The sequence below is a fragment of the Martes martes genome, assembly GCF_963455335.1.
Source record: "Martes martes genome assembly, chromosome: 1".
NCBI lineage: Eukaryota > Metazoa > Chordata > Mammalia > Carnivora > Mustelidae > Martes > Martes martes.
In genome coordinates this window covers 197,617,508-197,642,185 of record NC_137888.1, presented here as the reverse complement: position 1 = coordinate 197,642,185, position 24,678 = coordinate 197,617,508, and the positions used below count along the sequence as shown (strand labels likewise).

Genomic DNA, 24,678 nt, shown 5'->3' with positions numbered 1-24,678 from the left:
TGGCTAAGGCCACTCGGCCTCCGATCTCCTCAGCCCTCTGGGCTGGACTTTTGTGGGAGGGAGCCCCATGGTGATGGGCCCACGGTGGACTCAGATCCAGCTCGATGGGGTGATTTCAGCTCTCCTGGCCCAGCTTTCCTCTCTATGAAACGGGAAAATGGCACCATCCACCCAGGGAGCCTGCCTCGGTGGAAAACAGGGGAATGCTTAAGTGCTGGTTACATGAAACCCAAGGGCACTTGGCCTTCTTAGGAAGGGCTAATCTCCCAGTCACATGTGCCCTGAGAGTGGGGGAGAGTGGCCCCCGGGACTGCCTGAAGAAGAGGACAGCTTCTGAAGGCAGGGCTGAAGCAAACTGCAGAGAATGGCCGGGGGTTTTCCGGGAAGGAGAGACTTATAGCCAGGTGATCAGGTGGGGCTTTGAGTAAAAAATGTTCCTAAAGTATACACGGTCAGCAAGGACTTGTAGGACCTGTGATTTGCACAAACATTAATCCCCATAGCAGCCCCTACAAAGCAGGGCCCATGACTACCCCATTCTGCAGATCAGGAAATTGAGGCTCGGATGTGGTCGCTCAGTTTGTCTGCCGTCATGGCTCTCTGAGAGCAGGGAGAGGGCTGTTCCCCATCCTCCGCTCACTGATTCATCCATGAGACACCTCGTGCCCTCTCTGAGATGCTGAGCCCCTGCTGAGGAGGAAGTGGGTGGGTCTTTGGCTGGCTATGGATGGGAGCACATGGGATGGAAGAACACTGTGGGGCCGGGAGAGGGATCCAGGGGGCAGGAGAAGACCTGGATGGGCCTGAGCGCAGCCTCAGCTTTACTGGATGACCTTGCACTTGTCGTCCTCTGGCTGAGGCCAGAGGAGGCAAGAGGGGTCCCTTAAGAAGGTGGGGAGCTGTGTGTCTTTCCCAAGGTCATCCAGCGAACTCTGGCCCCCAGGAGCCCTCTGTCACCTATGGTCAGCCTCCAGCACTGCTGCCGTGCTCAGCCTGCAGCCTGGGACCTTCACAGCATCAGGGCTGGAGCTGGGTCCTGCTGTGGGTTTATGTTCATCAGCCTTGAGCCTGATGACACTCTGGGCAGCTGGGCTTGGCTCTGCCTAGATCGCAGACTACTTCCTGAGATAAGGGGCAGAAGGTCAGGGCCAGGCCCATCCCCTAGAGGAGCAGACCTCAAGTCCTAGGCTGGCTGGCTAGGCCGCAGGGTCATTCTTCCACACTCATCAAGGCAGAAACTCCATGAGTCAATCTCACCCCATTTCACTGGTGGAAAATCCAAAGCTCAGTGGGAGGTGGGCCTCCCCTGGGTCGGTGGTGGGGGTGCAGTGAGCCGTGAGGATAAGGGTAAAAGCTGCTCACTGCTCTTGGATCTGCTTTCCTTCCCTGAACCCACAGAGGTGGGTACTCTTTGGGATGCCCCCTCCACCATGAAACTTCCCCACAAGAAAGGGTAAGTGGGGCTCCTGTGATGGGGACTTCTTGAGCCTCCACTGAAGAAAGTCTGCCAGGGAGGAGCATGGCAGGGAGTCTCTGTCTTCAGCAGGGGGTGGGCCATGAGGCCTCTTCCAGCTGATTTTGTGGTCGACAGCTTTGCAACAGGGGCTGGAGGATTGGGAGCTGGAGAAGGAGGGCGTGTGCACATGTGCATTCAAACGTGTATACAGGTGTACATGTATGTGAGTCTGGGAACACAACTGCAGACTTAAGAGACTATGTGAACCCAGATGCACGTGGGAGTGTGGAAACAGGTGTACCCGCGCATGCAGGCCAATGTGCGCTCCGGCACATTCACACGAGGCAGGTGAGCCCACAGCTTCATGTCCTGGACTCCGTCCCCAAGGTTGGGCAGGGCTGCTTCCTGGGGTGGCTGGGTGTGGGGTGGCTCCCTGAGCTGTAGCTTCTGCCCACTCGTGCCTGGCCAAACAGAACCTTCTGGCTACCACCTGTCTTGTTCCTGCCAAGTGGTCTTTCCTCAAGCGTCCCCCCGTTCATTCATTGGTCTACCTCCTCCCTGCCCTCACTCCTGCCTACGATCATTTTACTTTGTGTTATCCCAATGAACACCACAGTATGGAATAAATGCAATGGTGACCCCCAGAACACCTCTTCTTTCAAAAAGCGTATTTGTGGCCTGAGCTGGGGGCTGGAGACAAGGATGAATCAGGCCTGGACCCACCCTCCCCATCCCAGACTGCCCAGTGGAGGGAGGGGGCTCCCACACCTCCATGCTCACCTCCCAGCGCCGCAATCACAGCGTGGCCAATACCAGGCTAGGTGCACATGCAGACCAAGGAGATCTTGGGCACTGTCTCCCGTCAACCGCCCGCCGGGGGCCTTCGTGATTACGGTCATCACTCATGGGGGCTGACAATCATGAGGCGAACATTACCATGGGGGGCAAGGCTGGTGCTACTGCTCTGTTTTTCAGAAGAAAAGCAGGTGGGAGGAGGATCCGTGACCCAGCCTTAAGTCTGTTCCGCTACTGGGCCCAGGGCTGCAGGGCTATAGGCTGCGCTGGTCATCCCTTTGTGACCAGCAATCCCAGAGCTGTCAGCAGCCTTGCCTATAGCCTCCAGCAAGGCTCTGAGGCTGGGGCAGCAGGACATCCCTGAGGTCACACTACAGTTCATGTGCCAGGTCCTGAACCCTGATTCTAGTAAAGGCTGGAGGGGCTGAGGGGCATCATCGTGAAAGTCCCCCCAGACACCATTCCACAGGAAGCAGGACTTGGCCTCTGTGGGGATTTGATCTAAATGTCTCATCTTCTGTAGTCAGAACACAAAGCAGTCGGTCTCCCTTTGGCTACCAGGAGGCTCAGAGTCTACTCAGAGACTCAACTAGACCAAATGCCTGGTCTACCAGGGGCTGCTTATCATGGCTCTTTTGTCTTATCCTTATTACTCATATTCTATGTTTTAATATATATGCTTTTTTTTGAAAAGATGCTCAATACTTTGCTGAACGAATTAGTGAATAGGCCAAATTAAACTGTGCACCTGAACCTGCCCATGCTGTCCTTTCCTCCCTCCCTCCCTTCCTTGAGATTTTATTTATTTTAGCGAGTGGGAGAGAGAGACAGCATGAGCGAGAGGGGCAGAGAGAGAGAAAGAATCCCAAGCAGACCCCATGCTAAGCATGGAGCCAGACACAGGGCTCGATCCCAGGACCTTGAAATCATGACCTGAGCCGAAACCAAGAGTCAGATGCCTAACGACCTGCGCCCCCCAGGCGCCCTCCATGCTCTCCTTTTCTAAGAGACAGCTAGACCCATGGGAAGGAGCGCTGGACTCCTGTCCAGTGGAGTGTCGGCCAGTTGCTCTCCCCGGCTTTAGTTTCCCCCTTCCTGTACCCGTCTCTGCATCCCCTCCCCAGGTCCGGCAGCATGGGTGGCTCTGTGAGCCGAGACTGACGGGCGGTGGGGCCCTGCTTGGAGCCACGGCCCCACCACCGTGGCAGGCGGCATCTGGCAGGCACAGTCGTCTCCCTGGAAAACGAGACGCTTCTTATTGAGATAACGAATCGCTCCATTTAGATCCAAATTAACCTCCCCCAATTACCCCATTTTCTACCACATTTCACCAGATCGAAGTCCCCTTCTGCCCACAAAGTCATGTGTCTTGCCCCTCCTCATTCCCAAAGCCATGTTCAACGGCCCTAGAGGGGCCAGCCATGGCACCTCCCCCTCACCATGACCATGATTTTCTTTTCTTTCTTCCCAGGGGGTGGGAGTGGGAGCAGGGGGAATGGGAAGCTTGATGCAGCTGTCGCTCTGAGGACCGAGAATTTTTATTTTATTTTTTTAGCTCATTCTTTGAAATAAGGATGCAATATGGGATCAATTTTTGATGACAGTGAAGTAAAAGGGGAAAATAGTAGCAATTTTCTCTTCTGAACATGCCCTATTTAATGGAAGGATGTCACGGTGGTTTTATCCAGAGGAGAGAGAGGGCCTGGTTCCTAGGGACACATGGTCAGATGGGTATGGCAGGATCTCAGCCTGGGGATCGCTGGATAACCCCTCCCCAGCTTCCCAGTGCCCCCATTAGGAGGGCCAGGGCCCAGGACGTGGGGAGAGGAGAGACTGAGGTGGCAGGGCTCCATGTCACCTTCTGGGGCCTGGCGACTGTGGACTGAGATTCCGTCTCCCTGACCCAGCTCCAGAGAGGACCCTCCTCTGGTCTCGGCCTTCATCAGGAGTCTACAGCTGGAACCCCAGGGAATCCAGTGTTAATTAGGGTTATAAAATCCTGCCCAGCTGCTGCTGCCGCCTTTGTGTTAAACCTAGGGAGCTGAGCTCCGGTTGGCCTGGAGCTGGTGAGGGTGAAGAAGAGTGGTGGAGGCCGAGGGGGGTGGGGTGGGGGTGGGGACACACCAGGATGAGAGAGTGACGTGCTGAGTCCTGAGCTGGCCAGGACTGGGGGCTCAAGATGTCCGGCTCCTTGTCTTGGGGCTCAGGAAGGAGAGACGGGGTGATCAAGGGGGCAGTGGTGGGGATGTTTCTCAGTGGGGGTGGCTCTTAGGGACACTGCAGGAGGAATTAGATGTGTCCCCAACCCAAGTCCCTGCCTTAGAGATGAACTGCAGTCAGACCTGGGCCGAGGGAGTTGGGAGGACTGGCTCTGCCTGCTGCTCTGAGTTGCTGCAGGGGAGATTAAGATCCTTGGGCTGGATGGACTGGGAAGGAGGCCGCCAGGGCCACATCTCCACCAGAAACCCAGCCATTTGCCATGGAGCCCCTTGAAGCCTGGGGCACCCCAGAGCAGCTGAGTGACACCCTAGTCAGCCTTGGTCCACCCCTCCTGAGGTCTAGTCCCCTCTGGCCATCTGTTTTCCAAGGCCTCCTTCACCTTGCTGTGTGGGGACTGGGGACAGACATGAATTAGAGCCATACCTTGAAGGACTGAACTACTCGGCTGCGGGCGTCTCCTTCGCAGACACGTGCAGTCACCCCAGGCGGCTTGTGACCCGCGAACACAGTGCACAGTCACACCAAATCCCCACATGCTCCTACGCGCCTGCACGGAGCCCCCGGTTATGAAGACACCCAGCCACACGCACTCACAAGCACGGCCCCTGCCTAGGTGTGGTTGTCGCAATCGATGACTCTGGCTTCACACAATGGGAAAAACACTGGCCTCTCTCTGGAGCCTTTTCCCATCCACCACCCACGGGCCCACTATACAAGCCCAGACCCCCAAAGTGACCTTCCAGAATCCTCAGGAGGAGGCTAAAACACCACTGGCAAGAGCCCAGCCCCTGCTGCCTCCTCCAGGGTGCCCCATGCCCCCAAATTTCTGCAGATCCTAGGCGACAAGTAGAGAGGTGGTGGGCTGGGCTTAGCATTGACAGATTCCGCCTCGAACCGCACCCGCCACCTCCCTCCCCTCCTCGGCTGTGGCCGGGCCTCTGAAATAATTAGCAATTCTGCTCGACAAAACGCTGGCCCGATGGGATAATAAACTCCAACATCTGTCAGAAGAGCGAGCTCCTATGGAATTGCCAAGAGAAACATTTTTCTCCTCATTCAATTCACATTTAAATCGAAAACAACCCCTCCAAGTCTGCGCCAGGCCGGCGGCATGGGGCTCCGGGAGCCCACAAGCTGTTCCGGGGCCTGCAAAGAGGCTCGGACAAGTGGTGATCACTCACTCAAATTAACAAATCATTTTATTTAGAAATGAAGAGAATTTGTAAATGACGGATGGCTCGAGAGCCACTGAGGAGGAGAGGAAGCCAGCCATCGGCCCTGCTGCTACACTAGTGGGCGGTCCTATGTCCCCAGTACCCCTCGGGCCCCAGGTGGAAAGGCCTCCCTGGGAGCTCCAGTCCTGGGAACCAGCACTCCCCGTCTTCACCACTGCCCCAGTGTGGTAACAGGCCAGGAATCATGTTGCTGTTTTGTAGTGGAAAACTGAGGCTCAGTGAAATCCTACGACCCCAGTTGTTCCTCCTGGCCAGAGAAGGACACAGGCAGGGCTCCCTCTGGCTCCCAAAATAGCCTCTTGGGCCTGCAATTCCATGTCTGGGCTGCTGGAGGTGCTGTGCAGAGAGGACTAGGTCCTGTGTGAGTCCAGGCTTGGGTCTGGCTATGTGCAATCCATGCTTTATTCAATACAACTGCACTCTTTCCTTTTTTTACAACTACACTCTTGAAACAGGAACCCTAGAGACTTGAGTTCTGGGCCTAGGGCCCAAATTAACTGTCTATACAATGAAAGATGTAGACTTGGATTGCCAGGGGCCTTCCCAGCCATGAGGGCCTCTGAAGACTGGGTATCAAACACTGATAAATGGAAAAAAAAAAAAATACTGATGAATGAGCCCCAGTCCTGGCCAGGCCCCTCCTTGGGGTTCTGACAGTGGCCTGTGTGCCTCCATAAGGTCTCCTCTTTAGGGTTCCCCAAATGCCCATATTCTTCCATCATACCCCTCCCCAGGGTTCTCCCAGGACCTATGTGCCCTCATCTAAGACTGCGCTGCTCTGTCACGTGATTCCCCAGCACACCGTGCACTCTCCGAAGCAGGCACAATGCTGTTTTTTTCCCATCCCAGTGGCCCCAGTGCCCAGCTCTTGGTAACTATTTGCTGAATCAACATATGAATGAATGAATGTCTGGTTGCGCAGATGCTCAGATGCAGGAGACAGGGGCTTGATTAAGTTTTTGACTATCGGGCCACAATCTCATACTGCCATGCTTTTGCATGGAACATTCCCTCTGCTTGGAATGCTCTTCTCCTCCCTGCTCTGCCTGCTTCTTAATGTCCAGCTCCATTGTACTCTGTGCAGAGCTTCCTGTTCAGCTTCTAACAGCTGTGGTTACCATGAAGGCACCAGGCTGGTTGACAAGGCTGGCCGCCCTCGGCCAGGCTCTCTTGAGGTCACAGCAGGGCCTGATTCTTCCTTTGTCCCCTCTTGGGCCAGAGCCCGGTCTGTGGTGAGGGCTTAGGACATGGCCTACCTCTGAGAGCTTTCCAGGTGGGAATGTCAGGAGGTGCTGATATAAACTGAGGAATGACCTTGGAGAGGAGAGGGGGTTGTCGAGGGGCACGGAGACAGGAGACTGGGCCAGAGGGATGGGGAGGGGAGGCCAGATTCCCAGGAAAAGATTCCCAGAGCTGGGAGCGCTGGGGTGCTGGTAGAGGTCTGGTGGAGGACTTTTTTGCTTCTGCAGGTCACTTTCCTGCACAAGGTTCAGGGCAGTGCTTCTCCCCAAACCATGACTGTGAGCTCAGATGCTCCACTGGGGGCTCCAGGGAGCCCCTGCCAAGGAGAGAGCAGACAGGAACAGGGTGCTCTGAAAACACCAGGCCTCTGTCCTGGACCCCACAGGCTCTACAGAGGAGCATCGGGGAGACCACGACACCAGCTGTGGGGCTGTATCAGACTTAGATGGATCCTGGAAGGCTTGGGCCCCCACCGGAGCCACCCAGCGGCCTTGGCCCTTTTCCCTTCTGCACCTCAGTTTGCTGGTCTGTAAAGCAGAGATATCCTCCCCTAGGTGCAGTGGTGCAGTGAATGGACAGAAGGATGAGGCAGCTGTGACAGGGGTTTCCGGGCAGGGGTGTCTAGCTGAGACACACAGGTGCACGCATGTGCGCGTGCATGGGCCGGGCCACACGCACACACTGGAATTACTTGCAGGTACGCGTGCATGTCTATCTATACCGTTCGTGTGGGCGCGCGGGCTTGGGTATGCTGCCGTGGTTGCAGAGTGGGAGATGGGCTGGGAGCACAGGGGCTTTTACACAGATGCGTGTCTGTGGCTGCCTGGAACACGCCCACATGAGTGCCTGTGAGACGGGCCGCGGTGGGCAGCAGGAACCTTGTGGTGGTACAGCTCTCCCTCCCTCCCCACCCCAGCTCCTCAGCCTCTTCCAGCACACACCCCACGTGTCTCCCACATCCACCAGTGCACGCATGACCCATCACGGAGAGCCCTGTCCCGCCCCTTAGCCGCACACATAGGCATGCATCTCTAGGCAGCACCATCCCTGCCATGCACACGGGGCACAGCCCAGCCACACCGACAGCCTCCCACAAACAGACACATACTCCACTTGTGTTTTGGTCTCATGTGGGCCCCATCAGCGCTGCTGAGAGCTCTAAAGGGCAGCTGGGGGTCTCCGCTGACACCAGCAGCCACTCGGGGTGGGCTGGTGCTGGGCAACCCAGGAAGACCCAGCACTCCCTGCATCTCTTACCGCCTGCCTGGAGGCGGTGCTCTGGGCCCAGGTGGGGGTCTGCTGAGGGATGTCTAGGGGAGGCTCCTGTCTCCTCAGCTTCCTGGCAGGAGCTGGGGCTGGACCACGGGAGGGAGACCCCAAAGGTGGTCAGACCCCACAAGCAGACACCCCTGTGTCCCAGATCGGGGGATAGGGCTTAACCTTCTCACTGCCTTCAGCCCTGCTCAGGTTCTGAGTTTGCACTTTGGGGTATGTGTGTGCGGGGGCTGACGCCCGCTTCTTGCCTCGTTGATGGGATGCTCTTCTGAAACCCCCTGACGTCCCATTACACATCCTCCTATTACCTGGTTGCCCTCTGCCTCCCATTTGGACCACAAGGTCCCAGAAGGCAGGACCAGGTCTGCTTCTGTCACTGTGGGGTCCTCGCAAGCAGCCTGATGTTTGTGTGTGCTTGGGAAATGAAGGGCTAGGTGGAGGCTGACAGGATGGGGTTCGGGGAGCCCCGAGATGTGCTGCAGTGGGAAGAAGAGCCTCCCACCCCTGCCTGAACCAGCTTTGGAAACCAGTGGGCCCCGCCTCAGAGTGAGCCAGGAGGAGAGGGCAGCACCATGAGAGGTGGGACTGTGCTTCTGCTCCTACTGGGGGAGGCTGCACCCCTCAGCCTTGTGGGGAAGGCCCAGGCTCCTCCCCGACGACCACCACCACTCTGACACCCCCAGAGCCACAGGGCACCTGCAGTGGCACTGCCTGGGGGTGGGGCCAGGCCACCTCACAGGCACTGGCAGGCAGCAGGTGCAGTGAATGTAGGCTGTAAAAGGAACATGCCTGCCTTACTCAGGAGACTGCCAGGGCTTCCAATGCCAGGGGTCTAATTCCCTGTGCTGGGTGCTCAAGGTCTCTCACTGCCATTTCTACCTTTTTGGCCGTGCACTGCCTCTACCTCAAGCCAGCCCTGCCCTTGGCCCCTTCATGCCTTGGTTCGTGCTGTGGTCCTATCTGGCCTGTCCCTCCTCCCAGCCAATTCTTTGGCCAAATCCTGGCATAGCTTACCCGCCTCTGTGAGGATGTCTCCCTGAGTGCTCCCAGGGCCAGTCATGGCAGCCTCCGGGCTGCAGAGTGGGACACACCCAGTGTATCAGGAGGGGTGATAAGGGCAGCCCAGAAGGTGAGTGGTGGGGGAACCTCTGTTCTAGCCCCTCGGGGCTCATGTCCCCACTGCATCCCCTTCTCTGGGGGCATCCTGATGCTCTCACGAGGGCCCGCCATGTCCCCTGTCCATGCGGCAGGCTGGACAGAGAGAACAAGGCAAGGGGTAAAGGACTGGACCCCCTGGAGACGTGGGCTCTGCTGGCGATGTCTCTGCTCTTCTCCTGGGCTCAGGCCTGACTGCAGTCTTGAGTCCTGAGCCTCTGGAGGCTTGGAGGGGGCCTGGACCCTAGGGATGGGAGAGGCACTACCCATGGTGGGGGCATCTCAGAATGGGACAACGGGATGTGCCTGGATGAGTCTGAGTCTGCGGGGGGCTTCCGGGGCCGGGCCTGGAAGCCTTCAGATGAAGAAAATGGACCTGCAGAGAAATGGGGGAAGGGACAGGAACACGGGGGGACGGGGCTGACTCTGTTCCTGTCTCCTGGACCACGGGAGGTGTTCTGGGCAAGGAAGAGTGTGCCAAAATTCTCTACAGGTGGAACCAAGGCTTGGGCTTCAGCAGGTGGGATCGTGGTCTGACACAAGGCAGAACTGCCAGACATTTGGTGGGCTCCAACTCCAGAACAGGAATCTGAGGACATGGAAGCATTTCCCTCCAGAGTCAGGGACAGGCTAACATGCCACTGCTTGGGTGAAGGGGCATGGGCCAGCCCCCCTCCAGCCCCATAATTAGAGAAGCTATTCTGGTTTCCTGGCATTAAGGATCTGTGTCCCCAGCATTCCTGGGGCTGCAATCTTGTGAGGCCGGACCCGACCTTGTGCCCCTGAGCTGAGCTGGGAATTGTACATATGAAGTAGCTGTGACCTAGTTGGTGACCTCGAGGCCCATGACACCAACCCTGGGCTGCATCGTGCCTGACGAGTAACCCTGGGAATGCTTCTCCAACCTGTGATCCACGGACTGGGCATGACCCCGAGGCTGGTGGAGCAGACACCACTCTCCCAGGAAGGCAGGGCCCTTCCACTCAGTGGAAATGAGCATGCTGTGGAAATCTCAAGTCATCACACAGAGCATGGTGGGAGTGCATGCAGGTCTTCAGGCTGGCCCCATTCCTCTAATCTGGCAGTGGCACCTAGGGCCGGAGCCCCCAGAAATGCCCCCCCTTGACAGCCAGGAAGCCAGGGAGGGTGATACAGGGCCGGGGGTAGCCAGCAGCCTCCTCCGGGCCAGGCCCTGGCTCCCTTGGGTCCCCTATGGAGATTTAGGAAGGCCTGACCTCCACTCCTGGCCCACCGTCCCCTTCCCCCCCCATCTCTCCTTCTAAGAGGAAAATCACAGGGAAGCAAACCTTGGGGGGAGAAAGGAGAATGTTTTTAATTAAAAGTTTAAGAGAATTCACGTCCTGAGGGAGCTGAAGCAAGAGAAGGCAGTGAGACAGTGGGAGCGGTGGGGGGGGGGGGTCGCGGGAAAGTAGGCCATGCCAGGCGAGGGCTCGAGCCCAGCCTTGCAGCCACCCGACGGCTGCAGCCGGCTCTGAGCCTCCCGGGGCTCTCCATGCAGAGGAGGCCTCGGCAGCCTCTGCTCTCCCATCCAGAGATTGGGTGGGGGAGGTGGGGACGGGGGCTCAGCAGGGATGGCTGGATGGGAGCAGCACTCTCTGAGGCTAAAACAGCTCCAAGCCCCACACTGTTCCTTCTGCCCAGCCCCACCACCGGAGGCAGATGTTCCTGGTGCCCCTGGCTGGGGCTGTCACACTTGGTCAGGGCCAAGGCCTGGGACACGTGAGACCCTACTGGGGGCTCCATATAGGCCCTGTCCACAGTCCCTGTCCCAAGCAGCCCCCACCTCACAGCTACACAAGATCCTGCTCAGGGCAGGGGATGGGATGGTGTGGAGTTTTAGGGCGGCCTAACCGCTGTGGCATCCTGTCCAGTGGGTGGCAGTGGCAGGCAGGTGATAATAAGGATCATGGGGATTCCTCTAAACCAGGTCCTGGTTGTGCACGTGGCTCAGCCCCTCCGTGCGTGGCCACACCTAAGAGCGGGGGCATTCCACATTCTGTACCCCCCGGCCCCAGCCTGCCTGCCATACACAGGCCTACCTGGGGCACCTCCACTTAGTAGCTCATTAGTCTCAGCCCAGCTTGGGCCTGGGCAGTCCCTGTGTGTGTGAGTTCTCCAGGAGCAGGGCTCCGTCAGCCCCACCCCATCCTGATGGAGGGAGGGCGAGGACACCCCCAGCCCACTGACCTCCATGATTCTGGCGCCAGGATGTGTGTTAAAGGGGCCTGTGGACGGATCAGTGTGTGTTCGTGGGGGGCCCTGTGAGTGTGCAGAGGGCTGCTCAGGGCCCCCCTGTAAGGTAGACTCATCCCCAGTAATCTTCCTCGACCCCATCCCCGCCCACACTTTCCTTGGAAAAGGAAGAGGCGGGGTGGGGGGGGGAGGCGGATAAGACAGATGCAATATTTTGCAAAATGAGCTAATTACACGGCAGTCACACAAGGAGATGAGATTAGCAGAATATTTGATAAAAGAAGGCATAGGTATAGATGTGGGAGGTGGGGAAAGGTCGGTGCCATCCCTGGGAGATGGTGGGGCCACAGCCCTGTCACTCAGGCCACAGTCACGGGGCTCAGTCCTGGACCACGTGAGAGCCACGAGCGCAGGGAAATAAGCAGGTGTGTGCTTGCCCACGACGACACACATGCCCAGGTCTAGACACCGCCGTGGGATACGCGCCCACCTGTGCCCCGGAGAAGGAAGAACGGCCACACTCTCCCCACCCCCCACTGCCTCCCCTGCAAGCTCGTGTCTTGGGTCAGGGCTGCCCATGCAGCAGGGACCCCATGCATGAATAGCCAAGACAGAGGACAGTGCAGCTGTAGCTGTCATGAACTGGGCTGTCCCTGCTGTTGGCAGAGCACGGATAGGTCCTTTTTTCTGTTTAAATGCCCATGACTCCTCTGCTGGCCCCTGGGGTCAGGACCCTCCCACCTGAGGGATGTGGGGGAACTTCGGCCCAGGCTGTTTCTCCACTCCATGGTGCCCACTCCCTAATTCTTGAGCCCTTGGTACTACAGGGGCATAGGAAGGTACTCTGGGACCCCCCAAAGCCCATGTCTAAAAACCAGCCCCCAGCGGGCCCTGAGGCCTCCAGTGACCAGAGTCAAAGGTCGAAGATGCATGCTCAGAGGACCTTTGGGCCTCAGAACTCTGGGCAGGAACATGCGCTGATGCTAAACTTGCCCAGGGGCACTAAGGTGCAAGTGCGTCTTGGGGGAAGGCCACACAGCCCCCCCCAGGGTGTGAGCAGTGCACACCAGCCTCACCTGACTTCCCTGGGGGGGGAAACACCTGGGAAGGAAGGTAGGGGCAGGCAGGCAGTGCTGCCTACTTGCTGACAATCCCTGTTGGTTCCCGGGGGTTCAGCCTTCTCACTCCACAGCCTACTCCTGTCCAAGACCCCCTGTCCCTGTAAGTGCCACCTTCCCCCATGCCCCTACGCTAGCCCAGAACTTGGAGGGTTCAACCTGCTTCCCCTTCCATTCTAACCCAGAAACCAAACAGGACTCTGAGCCCCACTCCTACCTGCAGGGCCCCTCCAGCTGTTCCCTTTGCCAGAATGCTCTTCCTCACCTTCTGAGAGGCCAACTCCCTCCTTCCCTCCAGTCTCAGCCTCAGCCCTATTTCTCTGTGCTTCCACATAACGGGGACCCTTCTGTGAAAGCGCAGTGAGGTCAAATGTCAGGGCTCTTCCAAGTAGCCCAAGTCCCTGCCTTGTAACAGCAGTAACCACATGGCACACACATGTATAAGGGCTGGCCAGGTCTCAGCTCAGACAAGACGCCTGGCAATCCTGCCAGGTGGACTCTTCTCGACTCCATGCCCTGACCCTGTCTCCATGCCTGTCTATCTGTCCATTTGCCTGACTGCTGCTGGATCCCATAACTAGGAACATGGTGGGGGGGGAGGGAGGGGTAGAGGGGTGGAGCTGGGCCTGGGGAGGGATTCTGCATAGAGAGTGGGAAAGCCCTGAACTTGGCCTTCAGATGCCTGAAGGCTGTCTCTGCCAGGAAGTTCCCAAGCTAAGCACAGGGCAGACTGCACTGGTCCCTCTTTGTCCTGCTCCCTGCCCAGGGCTGCCCTTGCTGGTTCCCCACACCTGCCCTACCTAGGCCCAGCAGTCCCATGGGTGAACGGGTGGGTCATAGGTGGGGAGCTGCCCGCTGGCCTACCAACTCCAACCACCCAGGGAGGGGGCTGAACCCAAGGCACCTGGGCAGCTGGAGGAGAGGGCCTCATCCCCTCGGCTCCAGCTGGTGTTGACACAGCAAACATGCTTCGACTCCCATTCGCCGAGGCACAGAGTGGGCAAACACAGGAAGGCTGGAACAAAGGGCCTGACAACCGTGACCAGCCTCTCAAACAAGGGACCCAAGGCCTGTGCCAGGAGGCAGGAAGCGTAAGGCAGCTTGGACAGTGTGGTCCACAGAAGTGGAAGCTAGGGATGGGTCCCTGATGAGGCATCCAGAGTAGGGAGGGCCGGCACAAAGGCTGACAGTCCAGGGTTGGTCCCAGGCTAGGCACAGACCAGTCCTGTCCATGGGGTCCATCCCACGTGTATCCTTTCTCGAATCGGTGTCACCAAGGCCTGGGAGTAAACTCTGATGACAGATCTGTAAGGCCATGCTTGTTGTTCCTCTTGTATAGGTAGGGAACTGAGGCTCAGAGAAAGGGAGATCTGCCAAGGGTTTGGTGTGCTACTCAAGGGCAGAGTGGGAGCTGCTGCCCAGCAGCACTTCACGCCCCTGAACCTCGGCCACCTTCTGCTCTGGGCCCGGTTGCGTGCATCATGAGCCAGGCTGCATTTTTAGGGGGGACTCCCGGCCAGAGGTTCCTTTGGGGGCAGTGCGAGGTCAGGATTGTGCAGGTTGTGGCTGCTGGGTGAGTTTTCCACTAGACTGCCAGCAATGGTGACTGGTCCTGGGCACAGCCATGCACGCCTCTGCCTCAAGAACCCCCTCATGGTGTCCGTGTGCACGCTTTGCAGAGCCGAGGCCCTAGGCAAGACGCTCCGTCACCACATCCCTGCAGAGCCGCAGCAGGGGGACATGCATGCGCCCTACCTCTGGTCTCTCTTCTTCTTCTTTTTTTTTTTTTTTAAAGATTTTATTTATTTATTTGAGAGAGAGAGAGAGAATGAGAGAGAGAGCATGAGAGGAGAGAGGTCAGCGGGAGAAACAAACTCCCCATGGACTGGGAGCCTGACGTGGGACTCGATCCCGGGACTCTAGGATCATGACCTGAGCCGAAGGCAGATGCTTAACCAACTGAGCCACCCAGGCGCCCCTCTGTTCTCTCTTCTACTGCGCCTTCTTACTTGGAGCCTCTTCCTCTACCTGCATCTCCAGCAACCCCCTCATCCCCACCACAGGTCCCCTAGGCCTGGGCAGTGTCCACACTTTGTGGCATGGGTCACATCACTGTCACCTTTGGCAGATGGCAGTCCTCAAGGGAGGGGCCCCACAGGTCTGTTCCCCCATCTCTGTACCTGGTAACCTAGTATGGTGCTTGTATACAGCAGGTGCTCAGCATGGTAAACAGAGGCTGAAAGAAGCAAAGCGCTCTGGAGATGCCTGGTATCTAATGACACAAAGCCAGGATCACCTGACCTCCTCCAGGAAAACCTTAGGGGACACTCCCAGGGTCACCATGGCACCAGGAGCTGCTCCAGCCCTCTGGGCTGGGTCCAAGGCACCAGGCCCTCCCTGCCAGCAGCCCTGTGAGCCGGCTAACTTCCCCCATAGGTACTCACGCCAAAGCGGAGGCATGGGTCCCTATGTATTTTAAGCCATAGAAAATGGGGTGACATAGGAACTGGCCACTCCCAGAGCTGCTGCACCGTGAAGGGGCCATGCTTACAGATGTGCAGCTACCTCTCCAGAACTCGGGGGTGAACCCTGCCCCCCGCCTCCTTTGCCTCTCCATCTCCTCTCCCCTCCAGTGGAAACAGCCTTGCATGGGCTGCACCTGCTGGGCTCCCTTCCCAACCCACAACGCTCCGGCGGACTCAGTCTGACTCACTTCCGCTCCCTCTCACTGTCAGGCCAGGCCTTGGCTCCTTCCTTCTTCCCTTTCTGCACCTCTGGGGTTCTACCAGCTCAAGCACTGCCACCTCCAGTCTGTCTCCTTAGACTCGCCCCTCCCATGGCAGCTGTTCTGCACGTTAGGACCTCGCAGCTTGTCTGTCTGCTCCCAGTCTGGGGTCCAAGAAGGGGACTAGCTGGGCCAAGGGCTTGCCCTGCCTTAGATGCACTCTCCCTCCCCCAGCCCTTGTACTTGAGGATTTCAGAACAAAGGGCCAGAAGCTATTAAAACTCAATTAAATTTCTCACTTCTCTGATCCTGAATTAGACTGGTTTGTCCCTGTGGCACCTACAGGCCCTTTTCCTCCACGTCCCAGCCTCTGCCCCATGTGGCCAGCTGGGACCCCCCAAGGAGGGGAGGGCAGAAGCAGGAGAGGATCCTCCCTCTGTGCAGGCTTCTCTGGGGAGTGGAATCCAGTGTGTTTCCCTCCGGCTGACCACCCCACCCCGAGGCCTAGACTCCCCGTCCTGTGGTGGTCAGGCTGCAGCGGTGTTAAGAAGGGAACTCAGGGGACGCCTGGGTGGCTCAGTTGGTTAAGCAGCTGCCTTTCATGATTCTAGGGTCCTGGGATCGAGCCCCGAATCGGGCTCCCTTCTTAGTGGAGAGCCTGCTTCTCTCTCTTCCTCTGCCTGCCACTCTGCTTACTTGCGCTCTCTGTCAAATAAATAAATAAAATCTTAAAAAAAAAAAAAAAAAAAAGAAGGGAACTCAGGGCAGTGGCTCCCAGCCTGTGCTTGCAGGCCTCTTCACCCCAGAGACCCTCTATAGCTGTCCTGTGTCCAAAAACCAAGGTCTGGCCCTGAGGCCCTTTCCTGTGCTCTGCCCCCTGACGGGCAGAACCCCGACATCTCCTTCCCCTTTGCTCCGGCTCTGCTTCCCCCAATCCTCTGCTTCCTCCTCGGGAGTGCTGGGAGAGGCAGGCACACATGCTGGGCTCGGGGGTGGGGGGGAATCTTGACCCTGTTTTAGCCAGGCTGTGCCTCTGTTTCCTCATGTAAAATGGTAACTCTGCTCTATGGGGAGTGGAGACTGGCTCCACACCCAGGGCCAGACTGGGGGCAGCGGGCAAGACTGGGTGAGCAGGGCCCCTGGTTGGGCAAGGCTGATACCCCCTGTAGAGAGAGATCTGGGCTTGGGGTGCCTCGGTGAAGGTGTCCCCACAGGAGGCAATCCATGCTGGTCAGGGCAAACAGGATGCTGAGCTCCCTGGTCTGACCCATGGCCCTTCAGTTTCCTCCGACCTGCAGCCACGAGGGTGAGCTCAGCAGCAGGGTCCAGGGGTGTAAGGCTGACCCAGCAGGCTCTGTGGACCTCAGGGGCATTGCACCCCAGGCCCCCAGACCCCTTGGCTAGCAGATGTTGGGGAATGGCCACAGCTCTTCTGACCCTTCTTAAGGCCCCTGTACCTTGGAGGAGTAGCCAGGAGAGGGGCCCCCACTATAGCGGCAATCCCAGGGACCAGGACAGCCTGGTCCAAACACACAGTTCAGCCTTTCCTGAGGCCTAATAGGCCGAGCCAGGCCCTCATCTGACACCACCGGTGAGGGCATGCAGGAGGAGAGGAGGAATGAAGTTTCCCCTGAGGACCCTGTGGCCACACCCTCTCCGGACCGTCTCTCCCTCGTCTCCCTCTTCGTTCCCAGGGAGGCTGCTGAGCCTGGAGGCCTTTGAGGGGCTTCTGGGTTGTTGGCCAGCTGGTGGGGATGCACACAGGGGAGGCCGTCCCTGCAAACACGTCTACTAGTTGCTGGAGCAGCATGTTTTCGTCCAAGGCTCATGCTGAGTCCCAGGACCCGTGGGGGTGTGTGTGTGGGGGGACAGCATAGCAGATCACCTTTCCTCCCTCGTTCAGGCCGCCTCCACAGAGCCGCTCCTGCCAAGCCCTGCTCCTGAATGGTCACCCTCTGTCGCCGCACGCTGCCTGTCTCTCCTGGGTGCTCACTGCCACCCGGGGCCCTGCCCTTGCTTCCTCGATGGGCACCTCTCTCGCCGCCTCCCTGTGGGAAGTGGGGGTCCCCAAGGGTTCCCACGCAGGGCGCCCATTCACTCATTCAGCGCCCCCCCATCCCTGGGGGCCCCAGGTGGCTCCTCTGGGTGGCACTGGCCCCTTGCCAGGAAGGAGCAGCGCTGTTTGGGTGAGGGGAGAATAATCAGCTGTAAACGTCGCAATCAGGGAGAACGGGCTGCTCAGGCCCCCGGCGCCCACGCGTGCGCCTAATTGGCTCCACGTGCCTGCGCCTCCTTTCAAGAGCAGGAAAGTGGAAGGGTCAAGATCTCTTAATGTTTGTAATGAAGGGGAGGCAGAAGCCACTGCCGGCCCCACATAAATACCTTTTAATTGCGCCAAGCAGGGTGGGCGGAGGCAGCCCACGCTGAGTCCCCTGCCCTGTCTGTCCCCCATGATGGGGTCCTTTACAGCTTCCCCAGTCTGGAGTCGGATCCCAGCTGCTCACCTCCAGCCAGAAAGCAGAGCCACAGTCCCGGCACCTGTTCTCTGAATGTTCCTGAGGCTCCCACTCTGGGCCAGGCCCCCTCCAGGCCTTCTCCTTTCAGGGCTGATCTGCTCATCCGACCCCGAGCAATCGGTGCATGAGTGGATCCAGGTCTGAACCAGCCTCCAGCTCACTCTCGTCGCTGAATTCCCCGCCCCCACCCCTTCAAATCCTTGCTGCCTCCTCGAGACAGCCCCAAGCTCACTTTTACCCTCTTAAACTGAAAGGATCTTCCTCCTGCTGGGGCTTCCCCATCCAGGCTGCACCTCTCTGAGGTCCCCATGGCCCCTGCTTCTGGGCTTTCTATTCCCCATGGCTGTATCTCTCCCATTAGACGGTGATTCTCAACCGGGGGTGGGGCTTTGCCCCCAGGGGGCATCTGGCCAGATTTGGAGACATTTTTGGTTGTTACAGCTGGGGGAGTGGTGTACTCCTGGCATCTGGTAGGTAGAGGGCAAGGATACTGCTCATCACCCCAAAACGCACGGCAGGCCCCACAACAAAGAATTGCCCTGCTCAGAATGTCAGTCATGCTGACAGAGAGAAACCTCGCCTTCCATGGAGACTTGGAAAGAAAGCCGCCACTGAGGAGGGTGGGGTGGCGGGGGTCCTCTCCACAGCTCTGGGGCACTCCCTGGTCCCCTCCCTGGCTCATTCCTCCCTTTCCTCTGAGCACCCAGCCCCAAGCCCAGTTCCTGAACAGACCTGGCCACACTGCCAACAATGCATCAGTTTAACTGGGTTAAGTGGCCATTAGCAGCGAAAGCAGGGCGGCTGTGTGCGGAAGGGTTTTTAATTTTACTCTTAAATGATGCTTGCTCTCCAGAGAGGCAATGGAGGGTGGGAACATTGCCTGCTGGAGCCCCCAGATCCAAGGCTGCAGCTGCACCGCCCCCTTGTCCCATCCATCCCGGCCTCCTGGGCCGGGGCCGGGCAGGGTGCTCAGGGTCTTTCTCCACTGTGCAAGGAAAAACCTGCGGGGGCAGGGACCTCCCCAAGGTCACTAGGTCATCTCAGAGCAAGCCCCTGTCAGAGGAGGCCAGAGCCCCATCCCTTCTTCCCTCAGCCCTGCCCTCCCCTTGTATCCAGTCAATGCCATTTGGCCACCAGTGGTAGCACAGACGAGGGAGGCACTGGGGGGCAGTATGTGGGGTCTGAAGCCTGACTGCCCAGACCTAAAGCCTAAATTTGGTGTGAGACCTGGGGCCAGTGGCTTAACCTCTTGCGGGCTCAAGTTCCTCAAATATAAAATGGGGATAAGATACCCTTGGCTTGTAGAGAGGATTTGGAGAGATCTGGAATGTTCTGGCTTATCTTAGGCGAGGCACTTGGCAGGCCCTAAGAAAGAGGCCAATAACCATGGGAGAGAATTATTTCTGCCCATTTTCAGGGAAACGTTCTGACCTCTGAACTTAACACAGAATCATCTGAGGAGCACTGAAAACTATTGAAGGCTGGGCCCATCCCTGGAGAATCTGAGGTATTTGGTTTGGGTTGGGGCCCAGGTGTCACAATTTAAAAGCTCCTCAAGCGACTCCAGTGTTCAAGCAGGTTTAAAACACTGCATGAAGACAAAGGCGCAAAAGCACAGCATGTGGAGAGGTCTTGGCCCTGGGGACAACGGGACGTACCCGAGGTGGAGTGTGGGGCAGAGCTGAAGGGCCAAGGTCTCTGGATCCTGGGTTTCTAAAGCCAGACCTCTCCACGGCCTCTGGCTGGTTTGAAATTGGAGGTAAGAGGGTCTCCCCAAGAGCAGGCTTCTAGCCACATTCATGGTCCTTGGTGCACTGGCCTTGGGCTTCCCATTCTCTGGGACAACTAAGAGACAACTAAGCCACAATGCCCATGGCTTCACCCCCAGGAGGAGGCTGGAGGCCCCTGCACTGAGGTCACTCCTCACCTTATCAAGGCTGCGTCTCGGTGTGCCTGGGTGGCTCAGCGGGTTAAGCCTCTGCCTTCGGCTCAGGTTGTGATCCCAGGGTCCTGGGATCGAGCCCCACATCGGGCTCTCTGCTCAGAGGGGAGCCTGAGCTTCCCCCTCTCTCTCTGCCTGCCTCTCTGCCTCTTTGTGATCTCTCTCTCTGTGTCAAATAAATAAATAAAATCTTAAAAAAAAAAAAAAGGCTGCATCTCCTCCTGCAGCCTCTCCTCTAAGCCATAGAGCAGAGATGCCAGGGACGGTGCTGAGGACGGCCCAAGCTCTGCGGACACTGGCTTTTCTTTGCAGCCTTTATAAACAATGGCTCCTGGAGCTGTGAGCCCAGAAGGACCGGGCAGGGATGGTTTCATGTCCCTATTTCACAGAGGAGGATACTAAGGCCTGGGACAGGACTAGACCGAGTGTTCAATGAGGGCAGGTACAGGGCCTGTCCTCTCCCTGTCCCCCCAGAACCGCCTGGCACGCAGTGGGCCGTGAGTGAACTGGAGGACTTGCGGAGGAAGAAATACAACCAGGAAGAAATGACCTTTCTGAGAGAGGGGCTGTGTGTCAAGGTCCCAGCAGGGAGTATAGCAGAGTCCTGGTTTGGGTCCATCTCTGCCTCCACTGTGCTGTAAGAACTCAGGCACCTCCCCTCCCCCACTCCTGGGACTCAGGACCTTAGAATGTGGGCCCTGGCTCAGAGGACCCTTCTCCCTGGGCAGTATAAGTCACAAGACAGCTCCCCTCTGTGTGTCCAAAGCTGAGGCCCAGCGGGTTTCCTGGACTTGGGAGTGCTGGTTGCCTGTGCTGCAAGGCCCCTGACCTGGCCTGCTCCTGCCTGACTCTCGGCCCCATGAATCACCTTGTGCAGCTCGGAGAAACTCGCAACAAACATCTGATTGTCCCTGATTAGATGAGACCGTGAACTTCCGCCCTGTGTTGCTCAGATTCCTCTTTGCAAGCCCCGAATTAAAATTCCAGACCAGAGCAAGAGGCTTTAAATTGGATTACTGGATGGGGTCCAGGGAGAGAGGAACAATGCAGTGGGGGGTGAGGGGTCCAGCCCCCCACATCCCTCCCTCCATAAGCACTCAGGCTGCAAACAAATGTGGGAAAGGTGGAGAGAAGGGCCAGAACTTGATTAAAAGCAAATTTAAAACATAATTAAGACCAAAGCTCATCCTGAACAATTAGGACCAAGGCAGGGGAAGGATGGTTGTCCTTTGCTTCCTCTGGGGATATGGACAGAACCATCTTGTGGGCCAAGAGCCAGGGGCACTGCAGGAGGAGGGAGCTCGTGGCCAGCAGGAGGCTGGGCAGGTAAGGGTTGTGGGCTCTGTGCATACCTCAGGAATCATGCGGGGAGTCAAGGGGCTGGCTTTGCATCAGAGTGACCTGGGTTCACATCCTGGCCTGATGCACGGCATGTCCAGATCCCAGTGTCCCTCCCCTCTGTGAAGTGAGCCTCCCTCAAAGGGCTGCTGTGAGCGTGGCCTGTGTCAGACATACACATGGTGAGTACTCCATCAGTGAGGGCCCTATTCCATCATTTGTCTGTTGAGAGTAATTTGCATTTGGCGCCAACGGTGGACCAGGCCATGGGCTAGGCTGCAGATGCAGGGGGGAAGGAGACAGCCATCTGCCCTGCCTCATGCGGTGGGGTACAGCATGTGGGGTACAGGTAGAGGGTTGGGATCAGAACCTGGGCCTTGAGTTCTCCCTCCCTGCCAGGCTGTCAGGGTTGATTGTTTTGTCTAGGAGTTGGGGGAGGAGCTTGGGGAGGGACCCCAGCGCTGTAGTGCCCGGAGAGGATGGGCAGGGGGCTGGGCCCTGGGCTCCACGAGTGGGGCATCTGTCCTAAAGCTGGGGTGGGCAGCAGGCCTGAAGGCCCAAAGGATGCCTTTTCCCGAATTTATCAGAAGATTTCAACTCAAGTTCAGGGCTGGGGGCCTGCACTTTGTAAACTGGAGCAAAGCAAGGAAGTAGTAGGTGAATGAGGAGTCTGGAATGAATGGGACAGAGAGAGACAAAGAGAGGAGAGACAGGAGAGGAGAGCATCCAGAGAGACAAAGAGAGGAGAGACAGGAGAGGACAGGCCCAGTCCTAGGAAAGGCAAGGAGGGTACATGATGTGCTGGGTGGATGGACAGCAAAGCGTTTCTCACAATCAGGGGAGACACTCTTGGACACCCCCCATCCCCCGCTCCAAGGGACTGCTGTCCCAGCTAAAGGCTGGGCTTCACTTCCACCCCACGGCAGTTCCTTTCTCCAATTGTCTCTCCACCTGTGACCAGGAAATCCCGAACCCCAAAGTCAGGCTGGGCTGGGCTGAGCCCAGCTGCGGGTTGTCTGGATCCACACTGGGTGGGAAGCCGTCAGGGTCCACTTCCTCTGGGCCTCTGGTCCCTGAATGCCAGCCTCTCGCTGTTCTATGATTACAGGTCACACAGGATGGGCAGGCAGGGGACCTCAGGGGACAGCAGGGCCCAGCTCCTGGGGAAAGGGGTCCTAGTTTTCTCCTGGGGCCTGGATGTGGTGGGTGTTTGGGCTAGGTGATTGCCCTGATCTGACCCAGCCAGGCCCCTGGCCTGAGCCTGGTCATGGCTTGTGTGGACTTCCTCATCCTTTTTAGTAACTAGTTTTACTGACACAATTCACATACTATAAAATTTACCCACATAAAGTATATAATTCAGTGTTTTGTTTTGTTTTTTAGCACAGAGTTGTGCCACCATCACCACAATCTAATTTTAGAATATTTTCTCACCCCCAAAAGGAACCTTTTACCCATTAACAGACACTCCTTATCCCCCTCCCCTCCTGCCTCTCTTCTAGCCCTAGGCAACCACTAATGTACTTTCCATTTCCATGGATTTGCCTATTCTGGACATTTCACACAAATGGGATCACACAATAGGTGGTCTTTTGTGGCTAGCTTCTTTCACTTAGTGGAATGTTTTCAAGTTCATACATGTCATGTGTATCACTACTCCTTTCCTTTTCATTGTACTCTTCCTTTTAGCACAGGCTGGGGCAGTGGCGCTATGCCTCTGATGGTGGGGGCACCTTGGGCACTCTCCCTCACTTACTGCACAACCCCCCAGGGCAACCTTGCAGCTCCAGAAGTCCCCCCACCCTGGGGTGGGTGGAAGCCAAGGGAGGGTCTGCTGGCTTCATACAACTCGTTGACGCAGCCTAGAAGAGTTTGCCAACTCATGGAATGGCAGTACCCTCAAGGTGATAGGCATAACCTCTCCAAGATTAGACAGGGAGCCCGGACTCAGAGGGAGGCAGAGAAACATTCAAGGTCATGGGCAGAGCAGGGGCTTCAACCCCTAGCATCACAGGGCTCCAGCATTCGCTGTGGGCCATTCAGGGCCACTCCACACTCCCTCCCACCAGAGTTGCAGCCCACCCTCCCAGCTACCAGCAGGTGCTTCCCCAGGGCACACTCAGAGCAGAGGGATCAGAGGACTCTAAGACTGCCTGGGTCCCATCTTCATGCCCACATAAGGCCCCCAAGACCCCACAGATCACTTCATGGAGACTCTTCCTGATAAAACCATCTGCTCCTGCCCTAGCTGCCCACATTCAGGCGGGCACTGCCCTGCCTGTGACGGCCCAGCCTGAATTCCAAGGGCCAGGAGGGCCATGTGGTCATGTCGGGCCGGGACATTGCCTGGGCCGCGCAGGGCCCCTGCCCTTGGCCTACCCTCAACCCCACACCAGCACCTACCTTCAGCGCCTGCACCTTCCTGTCCAGCAGGCTCTCGATGTCTCCTGCCACCTTTTCCACCAGCTTCTGGGGCTCATTCTCCTGTACCTCAAACAGATTCCGGTTGTCCTTGTAGATCTAGAAGGAAGCAGGAGTCAGGGGTGAGGCTAGGGCAGTCCCCCATTCCCATGCCACAGCACCCCGCATATCCTCTCTGCCCAGTACGGTCCAGCCCTTGGCCCCACCCCAACTCTGGCCCTGGCCACTTAGAGAGCATGGATGTCTGTGGGCTGGGCCCAGTGCCCTCCTGAACTTGAAGGAAGGCTCCTGTCACAGATTCCACAGCTAGCCCTGATTGTGGTTGGTTGGACAGGGTTGTCACTGCCTTCTCTGGACTTGGGATTCCTCCCCCAGGAGGCAGGAGCAACACCCCTCTGGCGAGTTTGGAGCTGAGAGCAGCAGAGGTGGAAGGGTGGGCTGGAGAGGAGGCAGGATGTGTGCGTGGGGGGAGAAGGAACCAATAAGCACACATTGCAAACCACATGCCTGCTGACACGAAGACACTGCCACACTCACTACACACACCTACACACCCACACATGCATCAGAAACACCTAGCCACTGCTCCCCAAGGACTCAGGCATCCATACCATTTTTTGCTGGTGCTGCCCCCGGGGCACTTACAGAATTGTAGTGGAACCCTGAGCACCCCCAGGGGCTCTTCTGTTATTCAGGGCACAGAATATGGGGGCAGAGACAAGGGGGAAAAGGCCTGTGAGTAAGACAAATCGGCCCCTCTCTCCTCCTTGGGGACTGGGTCTGTGCACATGTGCACGTTGGGGTGTAAAGCTGGCAGTTTGCTTCTGCATGTGTGAGTGTGTGTGTTATGGCTCAATACACACCCATCTGCGTGCATGGGCCTGGGTGTTGGGGGTGGGGTGGGGTAGGGCCTCTAGATGCCGCCTAGGGCTTCTGCGGGAGTCGAGGAAGTGAATTCAGTGGGCCTCTTTGTTCCAGGCTAGGGTCTTGGGTGTGTGCATGTGTGAGTGTGTGAGTGTGCGCATT

General features: G+C 57.6%; 1 protein-coding gene across 3 annotated transcripts in view; it reads right to left on the bottom strand.

The window, feature by feature from the left end:
- Positions 1-24,678, bottom strand: part of CACNA2D2 (calcium voltage-gated channel auxiliary subunit alpha2delta 2) — a gene marked incomplete at its 5' end in the record, with an annotated part of 138,620 nt that overhangs the window by 45,247 nt on the left and 68,695 nt on the right. For all 3 annotated transcript variants that reach the window (XM_080815677.1, XM_080815675.1, XM_080815676.1), the window contains one exon: positions 23,635-23,751. In XM_080815677.1, the coding sequence (XP_080671803.1) occupies positions 23,635-23,751 (117 nt within the window). The remainder of the gene's footprint in view (positions 1-23,634; positions 23,752-24,678) is intronic.